General features: G+C 40.6%; 1 protein-coding gene across 7 annotated transcripts in view; it reads left to right on the top strand.

The window, feature by feature from the left end:
• The window catches only part of LOC140453192 (protein NDRG4), a 231680-nt gene that overhangs the window by 135861 nt on the left and 72537 nt on the right, over positions 1-23282 (top strand). Inside the window, exon 1 of one of the 7 annotated variants that reach the window (XM_072547698.1) lies at positions 16338-16510. The exons of the other annotated variants lie outside the window; for them this stretch is intronic. Within the exon in view, the coding sequence (XP_072403799.1) occupies positions 16490-16510 (21 nt within the window). The 5' untranslated portion in view covers positions 16338-16489. Of the gene's footprint in view, positions 1-16337; positions 16511-23282 lie in introns of those variants that run through there. 7 annotated transcript variants of the gene reach the window in all.

Raw genomic sequence — 23282 nt, 5'->3', positions numbered from 1 at the left:
GCTGAGACTCCTAGTTTTATTTTTTGGCAATGTTGAATTCATTGCCTCTTCGAAAACCTGATGGATGCTAAGGCATAGTTTAAAACATGCTTGAAATACTTGACGAAAACTACCATTCTTGTGTGACAACAGACTATTTTAACATTGAGGGCCACCAAGGAAATGTCCAACTCTGCCTCTATCTGACCTCCACACACATCCTCTGTGTTTAGCTGCATCGTTCATGGTTGCATTATGACATACGGACAAATACAACCATGTACGAAAGCAAGCATGTGGATGAGTATTGGCGACTAGATTACGACACTTGCACATCCGAACACAACAGACATTTGTACTTATTATTCAATAATGCACAACTGCATGTGCACATTGACACACTAGCATACACTGACCATTCTGATATTGTATCAAATGGTAGACTTATGACAAAGGTAATGATATGTGGAGTTCGGAGTATTAGCAAATTTATTTTAAAAAAAATAGAGGTAGAGAGAAATTGATAAGTTTTGAGGAATGTAGAAAACACATTCCACTGTTTCCATTATTAGGTTCACTGGCTGCCATCTGATCCATGAGACAATTGGTTGCAGCTTGACATAACACAGAGTTAACTATCACCTGGTGTAACTCAAGAACTCCCTTCTACCATGACAATCTCTGCCACATGCTGCAGATGAAGAAGTGAGATGAAAAGTTGTAGGATTCACAGGCAAAAGTTTGATTTGTGTCTATTTCTCTGCCAGATGAATTTTCTGTTTCTCCTTGCCTCTTTCTATACACCTGCCAACAATCCTCTTTCAAAATTCCAGCCATTGGTCAGGTCTTGTAGTTGTTTGGTTCAATGTCCGCAACCTACATATCTTCCATACAGATGCCCTTATATAGATGTACACCCAGCAGGATGTTTACTGTTTACTGTACAGAAGATCTTTGGGGATATTGTTGTCATTGATTGTATGAAAATGGCCAAACCATCTGGGTGAAAAAAAATTTCCTCACATCCCCTCAAAAAAATCCGTGCCCCCTTAATGGATATCCTTTACCAATGGCAAAGATTTCTTCCAGCATATCCTATCTAAATCCCTCTGAATTTTATACATTTCAATGTCTCCCCTTCAGTCTCCACTGCTTCAAGGAAAACCACCTCTGTCTATCAGATTGCTGTTCATACTGAAACTCTCCAGCTCAAGCAACAACTGGTCAATGTCCAATCCACTCTCATCCCTTCTATAACCAACTTCCAGTTTAATCTCTGTACTCCTAAGCTCAAAATCTCAGCTGTATTAAAAGCAAGTATCCCAAATGGCTTTTTTTTTTCTTATAGATATTTTTATGAGAATTTTTACAAGTTTACAAAAATAAACAAAACTCTCATATACAAACATTGATATACAATTAAATCAAATTTACAATAGCCAAAATTTAACAAAAGAAAAAAAAACAAAAAAGAATAAAAACAAAACTCAACTGAATTCTAATCTAACCTACAACTAACCAGAGGGTATATTTAAACCTCTTAGATGCTCGGAATGTGTTAAAATCAGATGTAATAAAACCCGTATTCAAGCGGAATTCCTCTCCTAAGGGGCCCTGGACCAGCCAGGTTTGTAATCTCAATTAAATAAAAGCCCTTGTTAGGATAGCCGAAATATCATATTTATGTAATTCAAGAAGGGCTGCCATATTTTATAAAATAATTCGGTCTTTCGGTGCACCATATTTGGAAGGAAGTCAAGGGGAATACATTCCATAATTAATCTGTGTCAATTTGAAAGTCCAGGGGGGCCTTCAGCCACCCAGTTTACCAAAATATTTTTCCTTGCACAGAAAGAGAATAGAAAATAGTCTCTTCCCGTACATGTCCGGGGAGGGAAAGTTCGAAAAGCCCAAAAGGAGAGATACAGGGTCCACTTTAATTTCCGTTCCTAAAATTTCTGTCAGGGTACTTGCTACTTTAGTCCAATATCTACGGATCTTATGACCGGTCCATAGGCAATGTACAAGAGTGCCCACCTCTATTTTACATTTGGGACACATTGGAGATGCCCCTGCCTTAAAGTTTGCCAATCGAACCGGTGCGATATGGGCCCTATGAAGTATCTTCAGCTGGATAGTCTGGGTTCTGTTACAGATAGTAATTCTTCTGGCATTTTCCCAAATATAATTCCACGTTTCTATAGAGATTTCTAGTCCCAATTCCTGATCCCATGTTTTAAGCAGCTTGTCCATATCTCCCGATACTTCATCATGTAGTAAATGATAAATGGTACTGATGGAGGATACTCCCATTGGTCGTAGTACTCTACATTCTCTATCTGATTTATAAAGACTATCTAATAATGTAGTCGTCTTCTGTATATAGTCTCGAATTTGGAAGTATTGAAAGAGGTCACCATTAGGTAATCCAAATTTCTGACGCAGCTGTTCAAAAGACATCAAGACCCCATCTTTAAATAGGTCCCCTAGACATGAGATACCCCTGGATCTCCAGAGTCTAAAAGTGGCATCTGTAAACCCCGGTTGGAATCCCCATGCTCCCACTATCGGCACATAGGGGGATGTTTTATGTGAATTACCCTCATTTTGCCGCATTATATTCCAAGCTTTAATTGTATTTAGTATTATAGGGTTTTTACAGTGATCTGTAATGATTTTCCTCTTGTCTGAAAAAAAAGGTTAATAAGTGGGTATTTTACTTGAGAGGCCTCTATGTCCAACTAGATTGGGTCTTGTCTGATCCACAATCAATCAGCTATGTAACTTAATAAGGAACTTAACTGATATTTCCTAAAATCTGGGAAGTCCAATCCTCCCCTTGCCTGTGGAAGCTGTAGCTTCTTCAGCTTAATGAGGGGCCGTCTATGATTCCAGATAAAGGAACCCAACCAGCCATATAATTTACATAGTGCCAGCCTCGGCAGCATCACCGGAAGCATTCTCATAGGGTATAGGAGACGGGGCAGGACATTCATTTTAATTAGTGCTATTCTACCCAGCCAGGAAATTGGAAGGTCACCCATCGCTACAGGTCCTGCCTTATCCTTTCCAGTAAATGCACAAAATTAGCCTTATACAACTGACCAAATACTGGAGTAATAAAAATGCCTAAATATAAGAAACCCTCCAGGGACCAATGAAAGGGAAAGGGGATCCATCCACTAAGTGGGGTATCATAGCAAGGCCACCCATTGGCATAGCCTCCGATTTTGAAAAATTAATTTTATAGCCTGAGAATGCGCTAAATGTATTAATAACTTTGATTAAGCGAGGTACGGACATCAGAGGATTACTGAGGAATAGAAGAACATCATCTGCATAAAGGGTAATTTTATGTTTATCTGTACCAATCCTCGGGGCCGTTATATTAGGATCAGCCCGTATAGCTTCTGCTCGTGGTTCAATTATTAGCGTAATTAACAATGGCGAGAGAGGACATCCCTGACGGCAGCCCCTACCCACACTGAAGCTATCCGAACCGAATCCATTGGTAACCACAACGGCTTTGGGATCACTATACAATGTTGAGACCCGTTTGATAAACACCTGTCCAACGCCAAACCTTTCCAATGTGTAAAACAAATATGACCATTCAACCCTATTGAATGCCTTTTCCGCGTCTAATGAAACTACTACTCCTGGTATCTTTCCCTGATGACAGGCTTGAATCATATTCAAAACCCTTCTAATATTATTGGATGATCTACGGCCCTTAATAAACCCCGTCTGATCCTCCTTTATGATATGTGGCAGTACCCTTTCTAGTCTCAATGCTAACGTTTTAGAAAGGATTTTAAAATCTACATTTAGCAAGGATATTGTACGTCATACAGACCAATCTTCTGGATCATTTCCTTTTTTAAGGATAAGGGAGATATTTGCCTCTTTCAGCGAAGGCGGGAGACAGCCCTGACTATATGCATAGTTATACATGTCCATAAGTGGACCAGCCAATATTTCTGTAAATTCTTTATAGAATTCAGCTTGAAAACCATCTGGGCCGGGTGCCTTACCGCTCTGAAGATGCCTAATTGTATCAAGTATTTCTTGGACTGTTAGAGGAGCATTTAGGACTGATACCTGTTCTGGAGTTAGGCCCGAAAAGGTCAAATTTTTAAAAAATGACTGCATCCTCCTAGTCCTGCCTTCACAATCCTGCGATTTATATAACTCAGAATAAAATTCTCTAAAGATCGCATTAATCTTTTTATGATCATGAGTCAAAATACCCGTACTTTCCTTGATAGACGTGATAGTTTGAGGGGCCTTTTTTTTTTCTTTGCAACAAATGCTAAGTATCTACCCGGTTTGTCGCCATATTCATATAACCTTTGTTTTGCAAATAATATTTCCCTCTTAGCCATTTGGGTAAGCGTAGTGTTTAGAGCTCTCCTAAGAGCCGTAATCCTTTGCAATTTGATAATAGAAGGTCTATCGGCGTATGCTGTTTCTGCTGCTTTTAAGCAAGCTTCGAGCAGACGCTGTTGTTCTCCCTTCAATTTTTTCTGGGTCGCTGAGTAGGAGATGATCAAACCTCGCGTGTAAGCTTTGATGGTCTCCCACATCATTGATGGGTTGCTAGCCGTACCTGAATTAATTTCTAAAAAAATTTTAAATTCTTGAGAGAAGTACTTTACAAATTTACTGTCTTTCATTAGGAAGGGGTCCATACGCCAATGCCGAGGGGATGTCCCATTGTTCCTCGCCTTAGTTTCCATATATACAGCAGCGTGGTTGGAAATTGCTATACTACCTATTTTACAGGATGATATGGAATTTAAAAAAATCGAGGGGGCAAAAAACATATCAATTCTGGTATGACATTTATGTAGATTGGAGTAGAAAGAAAAATCTCTGCCCTGTGGATGAAGACATCTCCATACATCTACCAATCCTAATTCTTTGTTCAGATCCACCAATTGTCTAGATCTGGGAGATACTCCTGCAGTACTCTTGGGAATCCTATCTATTTCCAGATCCATAATACAATTAAAGTCTCCCCCTATAATTGTATGGCGGGCACCAAAAGCCATCAATTTTGAAAAGGCTTCCGTTATAAATTTAAAGGAGTATGCCGGGAGGCAGTACAAATTTAAAATCCCATATTCCTCTCCATTTATGAGGGCTTTAATCAAAATATATCTTCCAGAATCATCTTTTATCTGATTTAGGATTTTGAAAGGGAAGTTCTTCCGAACAAGAATAACAACTCCCCAGCTTTTTGAGCTAAAAGAAGCAAAAAAGGCCTGATCGAATCCACCCTGTCGTAATTTCAAGTGTTCTTTATCCAAAAGATGTGTCTCCCGTAGGAGAGCTATATCAACTCTTTCTTTCTTAAGATTTGATAATATTTTCTTCCTTTTGACTGGCGAATTGCTCCCCTTGACATTCCAGGTGCACCACTTAACCGACTGATCAACCATAATCATCTGGGCAAATCCGAGACCCCTCAGGAGGGGAAACCCTATCCAGAACATCCCGAGCATAGAGTATATAAAATTTACAAAAATAAAGGCTCTCTCTTACACTCGCAACAATATAATAAAAAACTATTTCTAAATAAAAAAAAATAAAATGTATCTAAGTGAAGATTTTCCCCCTTGTTCCCAGGGGGTGTCAATTCCTTTCCAAAGGTCCATCATATCCTCTCCCAACCAATGCCCCACCCTTGCCCCAGGCGCTCCTCAATAGGATGAGGAGAATTCAGATATAATACAAAGCTAGAGTTAACAGTGAGCACCCTACCCCCACCCACACCAACACCTGGATATATTTGGTAATGTTAATACCATATATAAACATATAACTATAAAATTACAACCCCAACAAATAATATTTAAATACAATAATACAAAGTAATAAGGGAGAAACAACCCTGCTCCTAAAGACAGAGGTAAAATAGAATAAGGTAACCACCTCCCCCCACCAACATCAACCAAACCCCTCTATATAATATATATATACATACATAAAATAATAAAAGAAAACAACTCCAAGGGGGGGGGGGGGGGAGAAAATCAAATCCCTCTCCCCACCCACCCCATGATAATATTAAACAGTAAGGTAAGAAAAACAAAGGGGAGGGGATATAAACCAAAGCGAGGGGGGAGGCAAACCAACATCCATTATCTCTTACAGTTTATCTAAGAGAGTCCAAGAATTCCTTAGCCTTTTCTGGCGATCCGAAGTTATACACGGATCCTTCATGGTTAAAGCGTAGCGTCACTGGGTAGCGTAAGGAGTACTGAATATTTAAGTCCCGTAAACGCTTCTTCGCCTCATCGAATGCCTTCCTCTTTTGGACCAGAACTGGAGAAAAGTCCTGGAATAACATGATCTTGGATCCTTTATAGATCATAGCTTGGGAATCTTTTCCAAGATTTCTAGAGGCTTCTAGGAGTATGTGCCTCTCCTTATAGCTCTGCAGCTGGAACCGGACCGGGCGAGGGCGCTGGTTCGAGCCAGGCCCACGTATTGCGAGCCAGTAGGCCCATTCTACCCTTACCTGGCCTGGTCCAGCCTTCAGATTTAAAAGCTGTGGCAGCCACTGCTCGAGAAACGCTGTAAGCTGGCCTTCCTCTTCCGTTCGGGAAGGCCCAGCAAACGAATATTTTTTCTCAATGTAATTCTCTAAGGTCCGGACTCGCTGTTTGAGAGTTTTTCCCATTGACTTTGGAATTCTTCAATAAAAGCGTCGATCTTCGCATCCAGTTTGGAGATCATTTCTACAAGGCTTGTCACTGTAGGTAAGTCTCCCCCGGGGCTGCTGTGGGCGCCTCTGCTGCAGCTGGAGAGGCTGGGGGAGGTGGGGGGGCCCCTGCTTGCTGAGAGCTGCGGACTCCCTTCCCTTTGGTCATTTTTACTTAATATTAGATTGTTTAAATTTAATATTAAACAACTAATTAAATTAAACAGCTATTATAAATGATTTGGTGAGTGTGGTGGGGGTGGGTGACCCACTTTACCCAAGTCTTGGGAGGAGCACTATAGACTCAGACTTGCTGGGTCACCGCCATCTTGGATCCCCCCCAAATGGCTTCTTAACCACTTTATCTACCCGCCCCACTACCTTAAGGGACCAGCGGACATGTGCAGCAAGGTCCTGCTGAGTGTCAGTCTTTCCAAGGTCCTACCCTTCTTTATATATTCTCTTGCCTGGTTTTTCCTGCCTAAGTGCATCACCTCACAATTGTCTGAATTTAATTCAATTTGCCACGATCAGCCCATTTATATCCTCTAATTTAAGGCTACAACCAAACAAATTATCATATAATCTGCAAATTTATTAATCAACCCTCCTACATTCAAATCTAAATTTCATCTTAGGGTCTTAAAAGAAATGTCTGCTAAAATACTAGATGCTTTGGTTTTGATTTTCCAAAATTCTCTGTATTCTGTAAAGGTCCTATCAGATCGGAAAATAGCGCATGTGACTTTCAAGATAGTGTGAAGACAGAAAACAAGAAGCTGCAGATCAGATAGATTAAAATCTGTCATGAGGAATTACTGAAGTCTATTTTTGAGAAGGATATAATTGGGCACTTTGAAAATCTCAGTATAATATGACAGAGTCAACATCATTTAGTAAAAGCAAAATCATGGTTGATTAATATTGGAGTTTTGTTTGAGGAAGTAACAAGTAGTGTGGATAAAGGGGACACGATGGGTGTAATGCACTTTGATTTCCAGAAAGCATTGACAAAGTGTTGTGTCAAAGGTTACTCGGCAAAATATGAGCTCATTGCATAGGAAGTAGCATAATAATGCAGATAGAAATTGGTTAGCTAAAAAATAAATTGAGGCAGACATACTGTATATGGGTCATTTTTGGGTTAGCAAGATTTATCAAGTGGATTGTCACAAGGATCAGTATTGGACTTTGAACTACTTAAAATTTAAATTTATGACTTGGATGGAAGGATCAAAGTTAAGGTTGCTAAGTTTGCTGTTGGCACAATGATCAGTAGGAAAGTAAGTTTTGAAGAGGGCATAGGGTACCTGAAAAGGGATATTAACAGGTTAAGTGAGCAGACAACCATCTGGCAGATGGAGCAGAGTATAATTCAGGAAAGTACGAACTTACACTTTATAGCAGGGAGAATACAAAACAGCATATTAATTAATAAATAGAGACTACAGAACTCTAAGGTAGAGAGGGATCTGGCTGTCTTGCTACATATATATGATTTAGGAACAGAGATAGGCCATTTATCTCTGAGTTTGTTCTGCCACTCAGATCATGGGTGATCCGTTTATTTTGAATTCCACATTCCCAACTACTCTCAATAATACTTCCCTTGCCTCTCAAAAATCAATCAATCTCCACTGTAAAAATATTCAGTGGTCCCGCCTCTGCCACCTTCAAGGTAGAAATTTCCAATTGTCTCTAAACTTTGAAAGATAAAGAAAATTTTCCTCATCTCTATTGTAAAAAGGTGACTCCTAATTTTAAAACAATGACTCCTAGTTCTAGACTCCCCACACCTTGTCAGGACCATTTAGGACCTTCTATACTTTAATCAAGTCATTCCTCATACTTTCAAACTCCATCAAACGTAAGACCCGCCTACTTAAATCTTCCTTCTATGACAACCTGTTCATTCTAAGTATCAATCTAGTGAACCTCCTCTGAACTGCCTGCGACATATTTACATCCTTCCTTAAATAATATTTAAGACTGCACATACTATTTGACATACGGTCTCGCCAAAGCCATGTATAACTGATAAATTATGTTCTTTCTTGTATGATCAATTTCATCCGTAATAAAGAATAACATTCCATTAGCCATCTTAACCACTTACCGTACCTGCGTAGTAAACTTCTTGTGACTATTGCACTAGAACAAGCAGATTCCTTTGTACCTTGAAATTCTATAATTGTAATACGTTTTAAAAAAAATTCTTCCTGTCAAAGTAAACAATTTTATATTTTCCCACTTATTGCATCTACCAGATTTTTTATCTGCTCACTCAACCTGTTTAAATCCATCTGCGACTCCTTATGTCATATTAATGCCACATTTTTCTACCTAGCTGTTACGCACCTGACATTAAGTTACAGATCTACCCTAAAGCAGAGACATTCACATGGGCACACTCCCCTACATGCCCAAACACACACACACACACACACACACACACACACACACATGCATTTATGAACAGAGACACCGAGCTGGCTGAATAATGATAAGACAAGTCACTCTGGAATGAAGCTGCAAAATTATTGTATAAGAAGGTGATGCCTCAACCCATATTTATTTCAGTTTTCTGCCCCTATAAGATGTAAGGCACCCAGCCATTTTAAACAAGACAAATTGGTTGCCAGTGGCAGGTCTAGAGCTTGCTTTAATTGATGCCCAAAATGGAGCATCAATGGAAGGTCAGGGTAGCACCTTCATAGGGCCTGCATTATGTACCCACCATTTCTCAGTTGTGTCAGTGTCTGTTTGTGCCTCTCTATGGTGGGCGCTGCTGCTTCGGGTGAGTGGGGGAGGTCACCATCTGTGTTTACTTTTGAATTAATTATTATCGTTTTCTGTCAGCCAACTGGTTGAATTAATGCAAGAGTTTTCAACAGGATTGTTACCCAAAAGCATGCCTATTAATCAAAACAGTGAAACATTAAGATGTGTAGTGAGCCAGATATGTTTTGGCAGGGTGAATTAGCAATAAGCAAACACACTGTTGTTAATAATTGAAAATATGGAGCTGTTATGAAGATCAGGCATCTCTGTGTAGTTGTTTTGTGCATTGTTTGCTTTTTCGAAGGTGCTTTATTCTGATTTCTCTTATTCCCTGTTTTTCTGTCCTCATCCTCACCTGGTGTACTTTAAACCATTTTGGTCTCCTTACCCAAGAAAATATATACTTACCAAAGAGGGAGTGCAGTGAAGGTTCACCAGACTGATTCCTGGGATGACAGGTTTTTCTTGTGAGGAGGAGTTGGGTCAACTAGGCCTATATTCACAGGAGTTTAGAAGAATAAGGCATCTCATTCAAATGTAGAAAATCCTGATAGGATTGGACAGGCTGGGTACAGGGATGATATTTTCCCCTAACCGGGAAAGGGAGTCCAGAACGAGGGGGCATAATTTTAGGATGTGTTTTGGGTTGTTTTGAACTGAGATGAGAAATTTCTTCACTCTAAGGATGGTGAACCTGTGGAGTTCTCTAACACGGAAGGCTGTGGAGGTGATGGCATTGAGAGATTAATAGATTTCTAAAGGCTAAAGGTGTCAAGAGGTATGGGGAGTGGGTAGTACTATGGCATTGAGATGGTTATAGCTGATTATCTATTTTTAATGGCAAAACTGGCTTGATGGGCTGTTAGGCCTCCTACTATTTTCTATGTTTCTAAACAGAGATTCAAAGTCAACTATTCTTTTTCTAATTCATAAGGAGAACTTTTAAAATATAAAATAGATGTTTGGACAGCTTTGTCGAGAATGAAATAGTTTTTTAAATTACAACTCGAAGGAAAAAGCAGAACTGTGTAGTCATCTATTGCTTATGTATGGACATGTAGCTGCATTTGATTATTTTGTGACACAAGCTCGCATCAGGTTTCTTTGGGTTGCGAGGAAAGTAAAACTGCTCAGCAACAGTGTTCGGATTGGTTTTTAGTTTGTCAAAGAATTGAGAGGAGAGGGAGTAGATGGACTGTTCGACCTCAAAGCCTGTAAGCAAGCCAGATCATCACTTTCTCCCTAGGTAAGTGAAAAAGAAATAATGCTCAAAGATGCTACAAAACAGCAAAGACTTAGAGCAAAATCAAGACCTAGGTCCAGCTGATCAGCTACCAAATTGAGGATTGGCACAGTTAATAACAACATGCTAAAAAACGCAAAAAGAACCGAGAAAGTCACTTCATTTGCCTTTTGGTTTATAATCTTTATTCCATAGAGATTTTTATGAAATTTGTCCCTCAAAATGTTTTTGCAAAACATAGTCTTCTCTGTTCTGTCCATTCTATTGATCAATGAATGTGAGCATGTTTGGATGTAAGGGGAGTTATAGTTTTAAGTTTGCATTATTAGTGATTAATAATCCATTTGCTCCATATTAGAAGCTAAATTTGTTAATACAAATAAGGTTTTGTTCGACTTGAGTTACAGTTGAAGCAGTTTGAACGTGAAAAAACAATGAGATAGAGGAAAGCAAGGAGAAGGATAAAGAGAGAGCATTTTAAAAGGTGGAACTGGAAATTCAGGGGAAACAAAGGGAATTACAAAAGGAATACCAGTATAAAAGGCTGCTGATCTTAAAATAAAGCCTCCAATTCAGAGAAGGGCTCTAATGAGGAAAACTCAGGCCACAATCTAATGTCTACTAAAGAAGTTGTAAAGAAATGTATGTGTTATATATTAATATATAAGTATCATTTTCAGAATTAATGGCATTTGAATGACGGTTATTTTTGGGAATTATTTAAAACCAGTCAGAATCCTTTCTGGATCAGTGAAGTAATCTATTGTTTGGCCAGCATGTGATTTATATAATCCCTGGATTATTCTTGTTTTTTTTTCCCTCACATTATGTCCACAGTCTGGGGATATAATTCACAGGGGATAGTTCAAGTTTCTGCATTGTCTGTCTCACTTTGAAGTAGTTCCCTTAAATTACATGACACCCTGCCAGGTGTGACATTCCCTGGTCTCTCTCAAGGACAAACTCTTTTTCTAAACAGTAACTGAATTGCATTCTCACCATCTCTGGCTTGGATGTCCTCTTTATTTAAAAAAAAAATTAAGTTTGACTTGTCCAAAAGCAACTCTGTGCTATGATCCATTGCCAAGGCAACTGGTATTTTGGCTCTAAAAGGTTGGTTATATTTCATTCCATGTATGTTTTGTGAATTGGTCAATGTGCTTTCCTTATGTGGAAATTAAATTCTACATCAACACTGGTTGTTTGCCAGTATTGTTCCCAGATAGCAGAATTTGCTTGCTTCATTGAATTTTTATATGAGTAATCAAGGGAGGGATGTGACATAATGTCCCACAACCATGGTTTATTTGATTCCTGCAGTCAGGAAGAACAAGCATTAGTGAGGCAATCCATGAGTCTTTATAGCTGAGTTTTAGTGTGAGCAATTAGCATGGCATCATCATTACATCATGACTGAAAAGTATAGAGTAATGAAAGTCCTGGAGGGTTCTTCTGGTTTCTCACCATAATTCTACTGGAAAAACACATTCATTGCCACAAAATAATAGCCAGAACTCTCTTATCCTGACCAGTTCTGTTGGGTGTCTGTCAGAAATTACAGTAGAACCTGGTGGAGTTTCAGGGTTATGGAGATGAAAGGGATTACATTAAGAGTAGTGATTTGGTGACATCAAGATTTGATTTAGAAATCTTGTTTCGTGTTGGAAGGAGTTTCAAAATGTTGGGTTTCTGAGAGAGGAAGCAGCTGGAAATCTGTTGGTCTGACATCTGGGTGTAAATATTACCCTGACCCCAATGTGTTTGAAATCTGAGCAAGGTCACCTCATTTTTATACCAATGGTGTGAGCCTAGCGTATATCATGTGTCATTGGAAGTGTCCACCTCTGGGCAGTGGTGTCATAAGACTCCTCTCCCAGAAGGTGCTCTTCACATCTACATTGGCTAAGAGGACTCAAAATTCACAAACAGTTTTAAAAAGGCTTATCAGAACCCAGGCCACTACACTGAGCTGGAATCTCAGTTTAGTCCCTCAGACATTAGTTGTCTAATATGCCTGACTTCACAGTACAAGGTCATTTATTGCTGCTCTACAGTTATGTTTAGTAAAGTAAAGATTCATGGCTCATAAAGCATATTGTGTACAGAACCTTATTTATATGTGTTAGCCCTACTGTTGGCCATGATAGAATCCTGCCATCCATAAAACTGCAAATTCTTGCTTCTCTCCTGGATGCACAGGGTATTAATGATGAGCCTATTGCGCTGGCAATCAACCGAAGGCTGCTTGCTACATAAACAGTTAAAACAAGGAGCAGTAATTCCTGCTGAAAAAAAATTGGTATAAAGGTTCTACAGACAGCAGCTAGTTGATGGCCTGGATCTGCTTCTAAGATCACGTGTTGCTCAGTGATGAAGGAAAGTTTCACTGAACAATTTGTTTATCAGCTCCTCTTCCTGAAGTACTATTTGTTCTGTTTGTAATCTAGCATTTCCTTCTTTTCACAATCTACCAATGATTTATACTGCCTCCAAGAAAGTTACATTGACTAGCTGCCTAGTATACTGCTGTGAAGCAAGCAGCCATGTGAACAACCATTTTACCCAATCTTAACAGAAGACATTTTTAAAGAATTCTGAAACGACTGCATGTTCTCAGGGGTAAAATCCAAGATCATCATTTTATTATGTTTGCTCCACAATGTGCATCCAAATGGACTTTAATCTAAAACAGTGGGGGGAGCAATTTGAACAGTGATAGGCTTTCTGGTTCATGTTGGAGCCACTCTTGAAGGTAATGATAATCCCAGGCTTGACATTGCAATTTGTGACATTGCAAATCCTTATGCTGCCAAAATCGATTGGAGTAGGCTAGGTTTACAAGATCATAAATTAACCCATAATTTTGCAGAAATATGACAAATCTTGGTTGGTTTCCACCAGGTTGTTCTCACAAATCTGCTTTTTGCATGGAACTTTGAATTATATGCTGTAGCTCAGAGGTAGCTCTTTCACCTGGATCAAAAAGATATAGTCCCATTTCTGTAAGCTGAGCACAATATCTAGGCTGATGGCTTAATGCCAGCAAAGAAGGGAGTTTTGAGCAGTCAGCAGTGACATTAACCCAGGGCCTTATCTTCCCTTTTTAGGTCTATGTGAAAGATTTTATAATGCAACTTTTGTAAGTCAGAATTTTCCCACCGTCCTTGCAAATTTATCCTACATTTATTTATTGTAATTACATTTTTGTTTTTGAGATCTTGCTTTAAAATGTTTTGGGATGTTCTGGTGCTGTGAAAAGCAGTAAATAGGTGCAAATCTTTTTCTATTTTCTGCATGGGCAAAAAATGGCAGATGGAGTTTCATCCAGACATATGTGAAGTGATGCTTTTGGGAAGGTCGAGTGCAGATGGAAATTATAGAATCCTTATAGAATCAGCATTCAAGAAGCACCTAGACAAATGCATGAAAAAGGACAAAACCCTTCGGAGTATTGATATGCAGAGGGATCTGAGTATGCAGGTTGACAGATCACTGAAGATGGCAACACAGGTAGATAAGGTAGTAAAAAAGGCCTATGGCATGCTTGCCTTCATTGGAAGGGGCATTGAGTATAAGGTTAGGGGAAATTATGTTGCAGCATTATGAAGTTTTAGTTAGGCCACACTTGGACCATTGTGTATAGTTCTGGTCACTACACTATTAGAAGGATGTGGATGCTTTGGAGAGGGTACAGAAAAGGTTTACCAGGATGTTGCCTGATATGGGGAATTTTGGCTATGAAAAAAGCTCAGATTGAGTTTTTTTTTTACTGGAACACAGGAGGTTGAGGGGTGACCTGATGGAAGTTTATAAGATTGTGAATGGCATTGATAGACTGGAAAGTACAGGTTGTTCTGCTATAATTCGCGTTTCGTTAATGTGAATTTGCTGTAATGCGATTTACAAATTGGGGGCGCTGTTTCTAAAGCTTGAATGTTTTAAAATGTGCATTGGCTGTTACGAGATTACATAGCCAACACTTTCAGTGCTGTTTCTGAAGCGCAGTTTTTTTATAATTCGGGGTTGCATAAGAATTCAACCATTGTATTCTAGACGAACTACCTGTATGAGGCTTTCTCCCAGGATGGAGAAGTCAGTTACTAGGGGGCATAGGTTCAAGGTGTAGGGGAGAGGAGGTTTGAAACTATGTGCAGGGCAAGTTTTTCACACACAGGCTGGTGAGTACCTGGAATGAGCTGCCAGAGAACGTGGTGGAAGCAGACACAATAGCAGCATTCAAGAAGCACCTAGACAAATGCATGAAAAAGGAAAGAAATAGAGGAATATGGATCCTGTAGGTGAAGACAGTTTTAGTATGGAAGGGCAAAATGTGTTGATGCAGGCTTGGAGGACTGAAGGGCCTATTCCTGTGCTGTATTGTTCTTTGTTCTTTACAGATCCTTTGGATTCCTGTGGTAGTGTATAAGCAAAGCATAGCTCAATTTGTGCACAAGGATAATGGTAGAATGCAGAACGATTTAAGTCAGTGAAGCTTAATGCTTAATCACTGCCTTTTGTTTGAAGTCCTCTCCAGCTCCCCACCTCTGGCCCCAGCAGGGATTACCAGCTCCTGTTGTTCCTTCCTGCCTACTACATTTTAATGTGGTGCTGTCACATCTCCTACCTATCAGTCATGGATGAGGCACCCACACGTGTCTATATTTGAAGTTGGTCTAGATGGTTTCTTTCACCAATCTTTCTCAGGAATACTGGCAAGCTATTACCTTCTGGCCTAAACCTTGCCTTAGAGTGCTTGAGATGACCATGACCCAAAAAATTGAGCCATGGTCGTGCATGGGTCAGAGAATAAGGGTAACTCGCAATTTAGCAGTCATTTGTACCTACCAGTATGGTATTTATTATATTTAAACCATTTTTGCTATAATTAAGACCACATTTTATTGTGATGTTCTTATCAATTACAGTTCCAAATTTATCATGCATGTTAATAAATAAGTTTAGCTCTATCCTTTTTTGTCCTGCATTCATTCTTTCCCCTTCTCTCTCTCTTACTCCATTTTTAAAAAATCTCACTTGCCATTTCCATTCTTCTCCCGCTTGTGGTATTTTCATTCTGACTTTTCGCTCTCATTTCTTTCTCTCCCACTCTCCTCGCTTCTCTTATTTGATGCTGATGCAGGGTGACTTTCTCCAGAAAAACACAGTTCGTGCATAATGATTAGGATTGTTGCAGTAGAAGATGGTAAATTATATGGGGGATGGGAAATCATGCTGGTGAATGGTTGTGGCATGTATTTATGTGCTGGGCAATGGGAAGCAAAGATTCAAGGAGCGCAGAGTCGAGAGAATTGCGACATTGAGACGCTGTGAACAATGACGGAAAGACATTGCGATGGCATTGTGTCTCTCGATATGATACACTGAAACTCACAACAGAACTCGCATCAGCTACAGAGGCTGTAAAAATGCAATTCATTGGAATCGCCAGGCAGCAACATCTCTGAGCAGACATGAAAGAGGTAATGCACATAATATATATAACACACACACATACACAAACACACGAACAGAAACACCAAGCAGATGAACAGCTTTGGAACCAATCAAAGCAGAAATCGTTTCTGTAGCAACCAATGGACGAGTTTTGCACACTGCCTGTGACTGCAGGATGCTGGGCTCCTATAAAAGACGCGGGTTCTGACTGACGGGCTGCAGAGCTGGTTTAGGAGATTGATGTACCTGAGCTTTTAAGAGACTGAATTCAGGAATTTCCGTACCTGCAGAGCTGGAGCTCTTCCCTCTAATTTGACCTCAAAATGCCTGAGTGCTGGGATGGGGTAAGTGAAAGACAACCAACAGTGCGACTCTTTGTGTCCATCTCCCCTTCTTTCCTATGCTTTCCCGACCGCACATCATTCTTCATTGCTCAGTGTAGAGAGCCTGTTGGTATTTGGGGCTGATCAAGGTATGTAAGCATACAATGTTTATCACTGGCATCAGCCACGGGACTTGAGTGCTCTGGTAGAAGAGGATGGTATCCTTCCTCCCTTCAGTTGAAGGGATCGGAGGAGGAATGAGTGATGTTATCTTCAGTAGTGCATCGAAAGAACGTGGTTGCTGCATTAAGACCCTTTAATAGCAAAAATTGGGTGGAGACTGATGGAATATATGGCATGTTATTTGATTCCATTGTTGTGGAGGGTGGAATAGCTAAACCAATTTAATTTCTGGTGAGGTTCTCTGGACTGGAGGAAGGGTGCGGCATCTCAATCAGTAAAGGGAAAGCAAGGACCAGTTTGCTGCAGCATTTGCACACCGTTACAGATCAGCAGCCACCGTGCCATCGGAACAAGGGCATTCTGCAAATGATTTGTCTTTTGTCTCGTGAGCGCATGAGTGAATGTGCTGCGGTGAATGTTTTCCAGTTGGGAAGTGAGTGCTTTGTAATGTGAAGGTCGATGTAACGGAGTGAGTGCGCTTAATATTAAGATTCAGGTATTTGATATTTTTTGCATTTAGAAGCATTTAGTATATGTGAATGCAATTACTATATATATCGCTTGATGCATTATGCAATTGTTTGACTGCATGAGTGTGCAGGTACGTTTGGCAGGTACATGAGTGTGCATGTGTGTGTGGAAATCTGTGGTCATGAATGTGAGCATATGTGTAGATTAGAATATATACTTGAGTGTGGATATGCATGTATTATGTAGGATAGCATATTATTTTCATGGCTTATATGTCACCATGAATGTATATATGGTTGTAAATATTTGCATACTATATACTTAAATTCACAGGGTGGGTGCAAATATTTCTAACTGTGTAAGTATATATGTATTTGTACACACGTTTGTGTTGATGTATGCATGAATGATGTTATGAGAGTCTTATGTTTGTGACTGTGATGTGTATATGGATTTGCATTTGTGCGCACGGTTCTATGTGTTAGAATATAGATACATGTATGAAAAGAAAAATGTGTGTGCACTCATGTGACTGTACATAATTTCTATTTGACTTTGTATGTCTCTTTGTGCAACCATGCAATAATGAGAATGTCTTTTTATGTTAGGGTACATAATTGTATATAATGGTCCTGAAATACATTGGGTTTATTGTTGTAGATTTGGAGAGAGATGGCCCAAACTGTGTTTATTCGTCTTCCTCACACCTCTTAATACTGCCAGGCAACAATTTGATAAGTCTCAATTTTAAAGATTACAATTTTTTGGCCTCAGTAGCTTTTTTTGGGGGAAGGTTCCAAATTTCCACTAACCTTTGTGTGAAGAAATGTTTTCTGACATCATCCCAACTAGTATGCCTCTACTTTTAGTGTTAAGCCTGGACTCCCTTGATCTAAAGACTCCCTGGATCTGAAGATGCAGAGCTTCTTTTCAGATGCCATAAGAATATAAAATATACGAGTAGAAGTGGGCTTTTTAACCCATCGAGTCTGTTTGGCTATTCAACGAAATCATGGTTGATCTGATAATCCTCAACTCTATTTTCCTGTCTTATCTCCATACCTTGATTCCCTTACTTATTAAAAGTCTGTCTACCTCAGTCTTGAACATACTTAATGACCCAGCCTTGAAAGGCCTCTCTGCGAGAGAATCCACAGAATCAGTACCTTCTGAGAAAAGATATTCCAGCTCATTTGCCTTAAATGGGCAAGCCTTTACACTGAACATATGCCATCTGGTCCTAGACTCTCCAACAAGGGGAAACAGCCGCTCCACATCAACCCTATCAAGCCCCATTATGTTTCAATACGATCTCCTCTCATTCTTCAAATTCCAATGAATACAGACCCAATCAACCCAACCTCTCCTTGCTTTTTTTTAAAAAGCCATCCTACCATAAATCAATTGCAGCAAACCTTCTCTGAACTGCCTCCAATGACAATATATCATGCCTTAGATTTGAGGCCCAAAACCATGCACAGATTTCAGAACAATTCCAGATGTGGCCTGACTAGTGGTTTGTATAATTTTAGCAAGGCTTCCCTATTCCCTTGAAATAAAGACCAACCATCCATTTGTTTTCCCTATTACCTACTGAACCTATATGCTAGCTTTTTTATGACTCATGCCCAAGGACTCCCAAACCATCCTGCTTTCTAGCTTTGTGCAATGTTTTCTCCATTTAATAATATTCATCTCTTCTGTTCTTCCTGTCAAAGTACATAAATGAGCTACCACTGGACCATAATTTTCTCTCTCACCTCTGACTCGCCCATCAGAAGAAATAGTTGTTATCCCTTTCCAGATCCTTTTTAAAAAACCCTCAATTAAATCACTTGTCAACCTTTTTCAGTTCTAATAAATGTAGTGCCTCAGCCTCTAAGAAGGCATGTGACAGGACTGGACATAGACCAGAAAGAATGCCCCTTAACTGGAATTCTTGTCGTGAGCCTCCCTTATCAATGTGGATGACATGACATGAAGGGAAAATTGCAAAGAGAGTTTGTTAGCTTTCCGGTCTGAAGTCTGAGCCAGAAATTGTAGAGTCTCTTGTGAACTTTGAGGTCCTGGGTGCAAAGTGGAGGATATCTTTCAAGATTACATAAGCTGACCTCAGAAGGTCGTGATCCATTCTTACTGGCTCTCTTACTTTGGATATGTACAAATGTGTATGTGACTGTATATACATCTACAATTGTAGAAATGTGACTGTGATTGCAAATACGGGTATGGTACGTTTAGTGAATGTTTTTATGTATGTAAGTATGGATATACGTGTATTCAAGTAGATGTGCATTTGAGCATGGATATGTTGTGATGTGCGATGTGTATATGTGGGTATGTGTATATTTGCATTTATTACACTTAACATGTTTGTGTATGTTGGGTGTCACTCATGAGTAGCACTTTGATGTTTAAGGTGGAGCTCATGGGTTTAAGCTGAATTCTGGAGATATTCACACAATCTAGATGACACTTCATGTCAGCACTGAGAGAATTCTGTCCTTTAGGAAGTGCCATCTTATAGAAGAGCCAATAAGGCAAAGCTGCTTTTACCCTCTCAGGATACAAGAAGTAGGAGCAGGAGTAGATCATTCTCATCAAGCTTTTGTTACCTTTCAGTAAGATGCTGGTTGGGATGATTATGGCTTCACCTCCAACCTGCCCTTCTTAACCCTTGACTTGTAGAGCAAAATTCTGATTAACTCAGTGTTAATATATTTAATGAGTCCGCCTTCAATTCTTTTACGGCTAGTGAATTCCAAGATTAAGATTGCCTTGAGAGAAGTTACTTCTCAAATCTGAATTAAAAACAAGAACCTTTTTATGTGGCACCTTATTGAATGATTTTTGGAGATCGAAATTCACCACTTATGTTGGTTTCCTTTCATCCAATCAGCTTGTTATATCCATCAAAAGCTCTAACAAATCTACTAAACATGATATCCATTTCACAAAACCATATCATCTCTATGATCGATTACATCCTTTTCTCTGCATCAGGCCTTCAGGTTCTGCTTTCTGTCTTCCTCACTTCTTTACAGATATTGTTTTCCAATCTGCTGGGACATTTCCAGCATATAGATATTTTTGGAAGATTGCAATCAATTCATGTATTATCTCTTTGCCATTTCCCTGCATAGAACACGAGGGAAAATCAATAGGCTAAACAACAGAGTGAAAACTTTATTTTGAGAATTTGACTGATGCACTAGCTTTCTTTTGCTGTACTAGGCTCAATGTGGTACTGGGGAAGGGAGTGAAGAAGTCAGAAGACCATATATCTGCTTGCTTAGGAACAACTTCTATTTCTAAATCCACTTTAATGCAGTAAAGATGTCTCAAGGACAAGCATTATTAGAATTAATTTGACATAGACGTAAAAAAGAATGGATGACCAAAAGCTTGATTATAATCTAATCATAATTTAAGGGAGTAGAAAAATGAAGGGTTTAAGGAGGGAATTGCAGGGCATTGGAAGCTGAAGGTTCAGTAGTCAATGGTGAATTAATTGAATAATCAGACAATTTAACCACTGTGCCTTGATATTCAATGGTGTTGCCATCACTGAATCCCCCACTTTCGACATCCTTGGCGGGGGAGGGGGGGGTTAACTTTTTTTCCAGAAACTCAACTGGACTCACCACATAAACAATGTCTTCAGGAGCAGTCCAGAGGTTAGGAATATTATGGCAAGTAATTCAGGTCCTGACTCTCCAAAACCTGTCCATCATCTACAAGGCACAAGTCAGGAGTGTGATGGAATATTCTCCATTTTGCCTGGATTGATGCAGCTCCAGTAACACTTAAGAAGATTGATACCATCCAGGATAAAGTAGCTTGCTTGATTGGCCCCACATCTACAAACTTCCGCTCCTCCACCACCAATATTCTTTAGCAGCGTGCTCTACAGCTGCGGTGCAGAAGTTCACCAAAGATCCGGAAGACAGCAAGTTCCCAAACCATGACCACTTCCATTTAGAGGAACAAGGGCAGCCGATACATGGGAACACTACCACCTGCAAGTTCCCCTCCAAGTTGCATATTGTTGTTTCTTCACTGTTGCTGGGTAAAAGTCCTAGAATTCCTTCCTAACGGCATTGTGGGTCAACCTACTGCAGATGGTCTGCAGTGGTTCAAGAACTCAGCTCACCATCACCACCTCAAGGTGGCCAGTCAGCGATGCCCACATCCCACAAATGAAAAGGCTTCTTCCCTCGGTATGACTATTAGACATTGTAGCACAAGAGTATCCATGAGTCCTCAACATTTGTTTATGAACTCATGATGTTTCATGCATCAGGTCATAGATGGGCAAGGAAACCTCCTGCTGATTATTATGTACCTCCCTCCCTAATTTTTAACCAGAAGTGCTGAGTGGACCATCAGACCTGATCACTGATGCCAATCTTCAGCCAATTCAATTCACTCAATGTGATACCAAGAAATGGCTGAAGGTGCTGGATACAGCAAAGGTAAGTGCTCTAACATTCCAGCAATATACTGAGATTTGTGCTTTAGAACTAACTGCAGTCTTAGGCTAATTTATTACAGTTACAACACTGGCATTTGCCTCTCAATATGGGAAATGCACAGGGACATCCTGTACACAAAATGTAACACTGCATCATCAGTCTCCACCCAGTTATAATCAATAAAGTGCTCACTGATACTCAGCTTGGGTTCAGTAAGGTCCACTGGTCCTCACCTTCCACCCTACCAACCTCCGGATAATTGTATCATCCTCTGTCATCTCTGAAACCCCCACAACTAACTCAGCCCCCACTCCCAGCTCCAGCCCCACACCAGGTCCTAGCTCCCAGCCCTGCCATATTTTCACCATCCCTCCAGACCTCCCCCTCTCTGAGGATGAATGATCAGTCCTTAGTAGAGGCCTCACCTTCATCCCCCTACGCTCCTGGATCAGTGATTCGACACGCAGCTAGACATCGAGCATTTCTTCCGCCGCCTTCACCTCCGCGCCTACTTCTTCAACCAGGACTCTCGTCCACTCTTTGATGACCCCTTCTCCCACCTCCAACACACCTGGACACCCTGTGCTGGCCTCTTACCTGCACTCGATCTCTTCATATCCAACTGCCACCACGACATTGACTGCCTCAACCTGTCCACCCCTCTCACCCACTCCAACCTCTCACCCTCACAATGCGCAGCCCTCCACTCCCTCTGCTCCAACCCCAACCTCACCATCAAATCAGTAGACAAGGGAGGTACAGTGGTAGTTTGGCGCACCGATCTTTACACCGCTGAAGCTAGATGCCAACTTAAGGACACCTCCTCCTACTATCCCCTTGACCATGACCCCACCTCCCACCACCAAACCATCATCTCGCAGACCATCCGCAACCTCATCACCTCAGGAGACCTCCCATCCACCGCCTCCAACCTCATAGTCCCACAACCCCGCACCGCCCGTTTCTACCTCCTGCCCCAAATCCATGAATCTGACTCCCCAGCCGACCTATTGTCTCCGCCTGCTCCTGCCCCACCGAACTCATCTCTGCATACCTCAACACTGTCCTGTCCCCCTTAGTCCAAGAACTCCCCACCTATGGTCAGAACACCACCCACGCCCTCCACCTCCTCCATAATTTTCGCTTCCCCGGCCCCCAACGCCTTATCTTCATGATCGACATCCAGTCCCTATACACTTCCATCTCCATCACGAAGCCCTCCGCTTCTTCCTCTCCCGCCGACCCTACCAGTACCCTTCCACTGACAGCCTCCCTGACTGATTGAACTGGTCCTCACTCTCAACTTCTCCTTCCAATCCTCCCACTTCCTCCAAACCAAAGGAGTAGCCATTGGCACCAGCTATGCCTGTCTGTTTGTCGGATATGTGGAACAGTCCATCTTCCGTAGCTACACTGGCACCATCTCCCACCTTTTCCTCCGCTACATCGATGATTGTATTGGTGCTACCTCGTGCTCCCATGAGGAGGTTGAACAGTTCATCCGCTTTGCTAACATCTTCCACCCAGACCTCAAATTTACCTGGACCGTCTCAGACTCCTCCCTCCCCTTCCTAGACCTCTCCATTTCTATCTCGGGCAACCAATTCAACACAGACATTTACTACAAACCGACCGACTCCCACAGCTACCTAGATTACACCTCC

The sequence above is a fragment of the Chiloscyllium punctatum genome, chromosome 26 (assembly GCF_047496795.1).
Source record: "Chiloscyllium punctatum isolate Juve2018m chromosome 26, sChiPun1.3, whole genome shotgun sequence".
Lineage (NCBI taxonomy): Eukaryota > Metazoa > Chordata > Chondrichthyes > Orectolobiformes > Hemiscylliidae > Chiloscyllium > Chiloscyllium punctatum.
The sequence above is the reverse complement of the archived record's forward strand: the minus strand, read 5'-3'. Positions and strand labels throughout refer to the sequence as shown.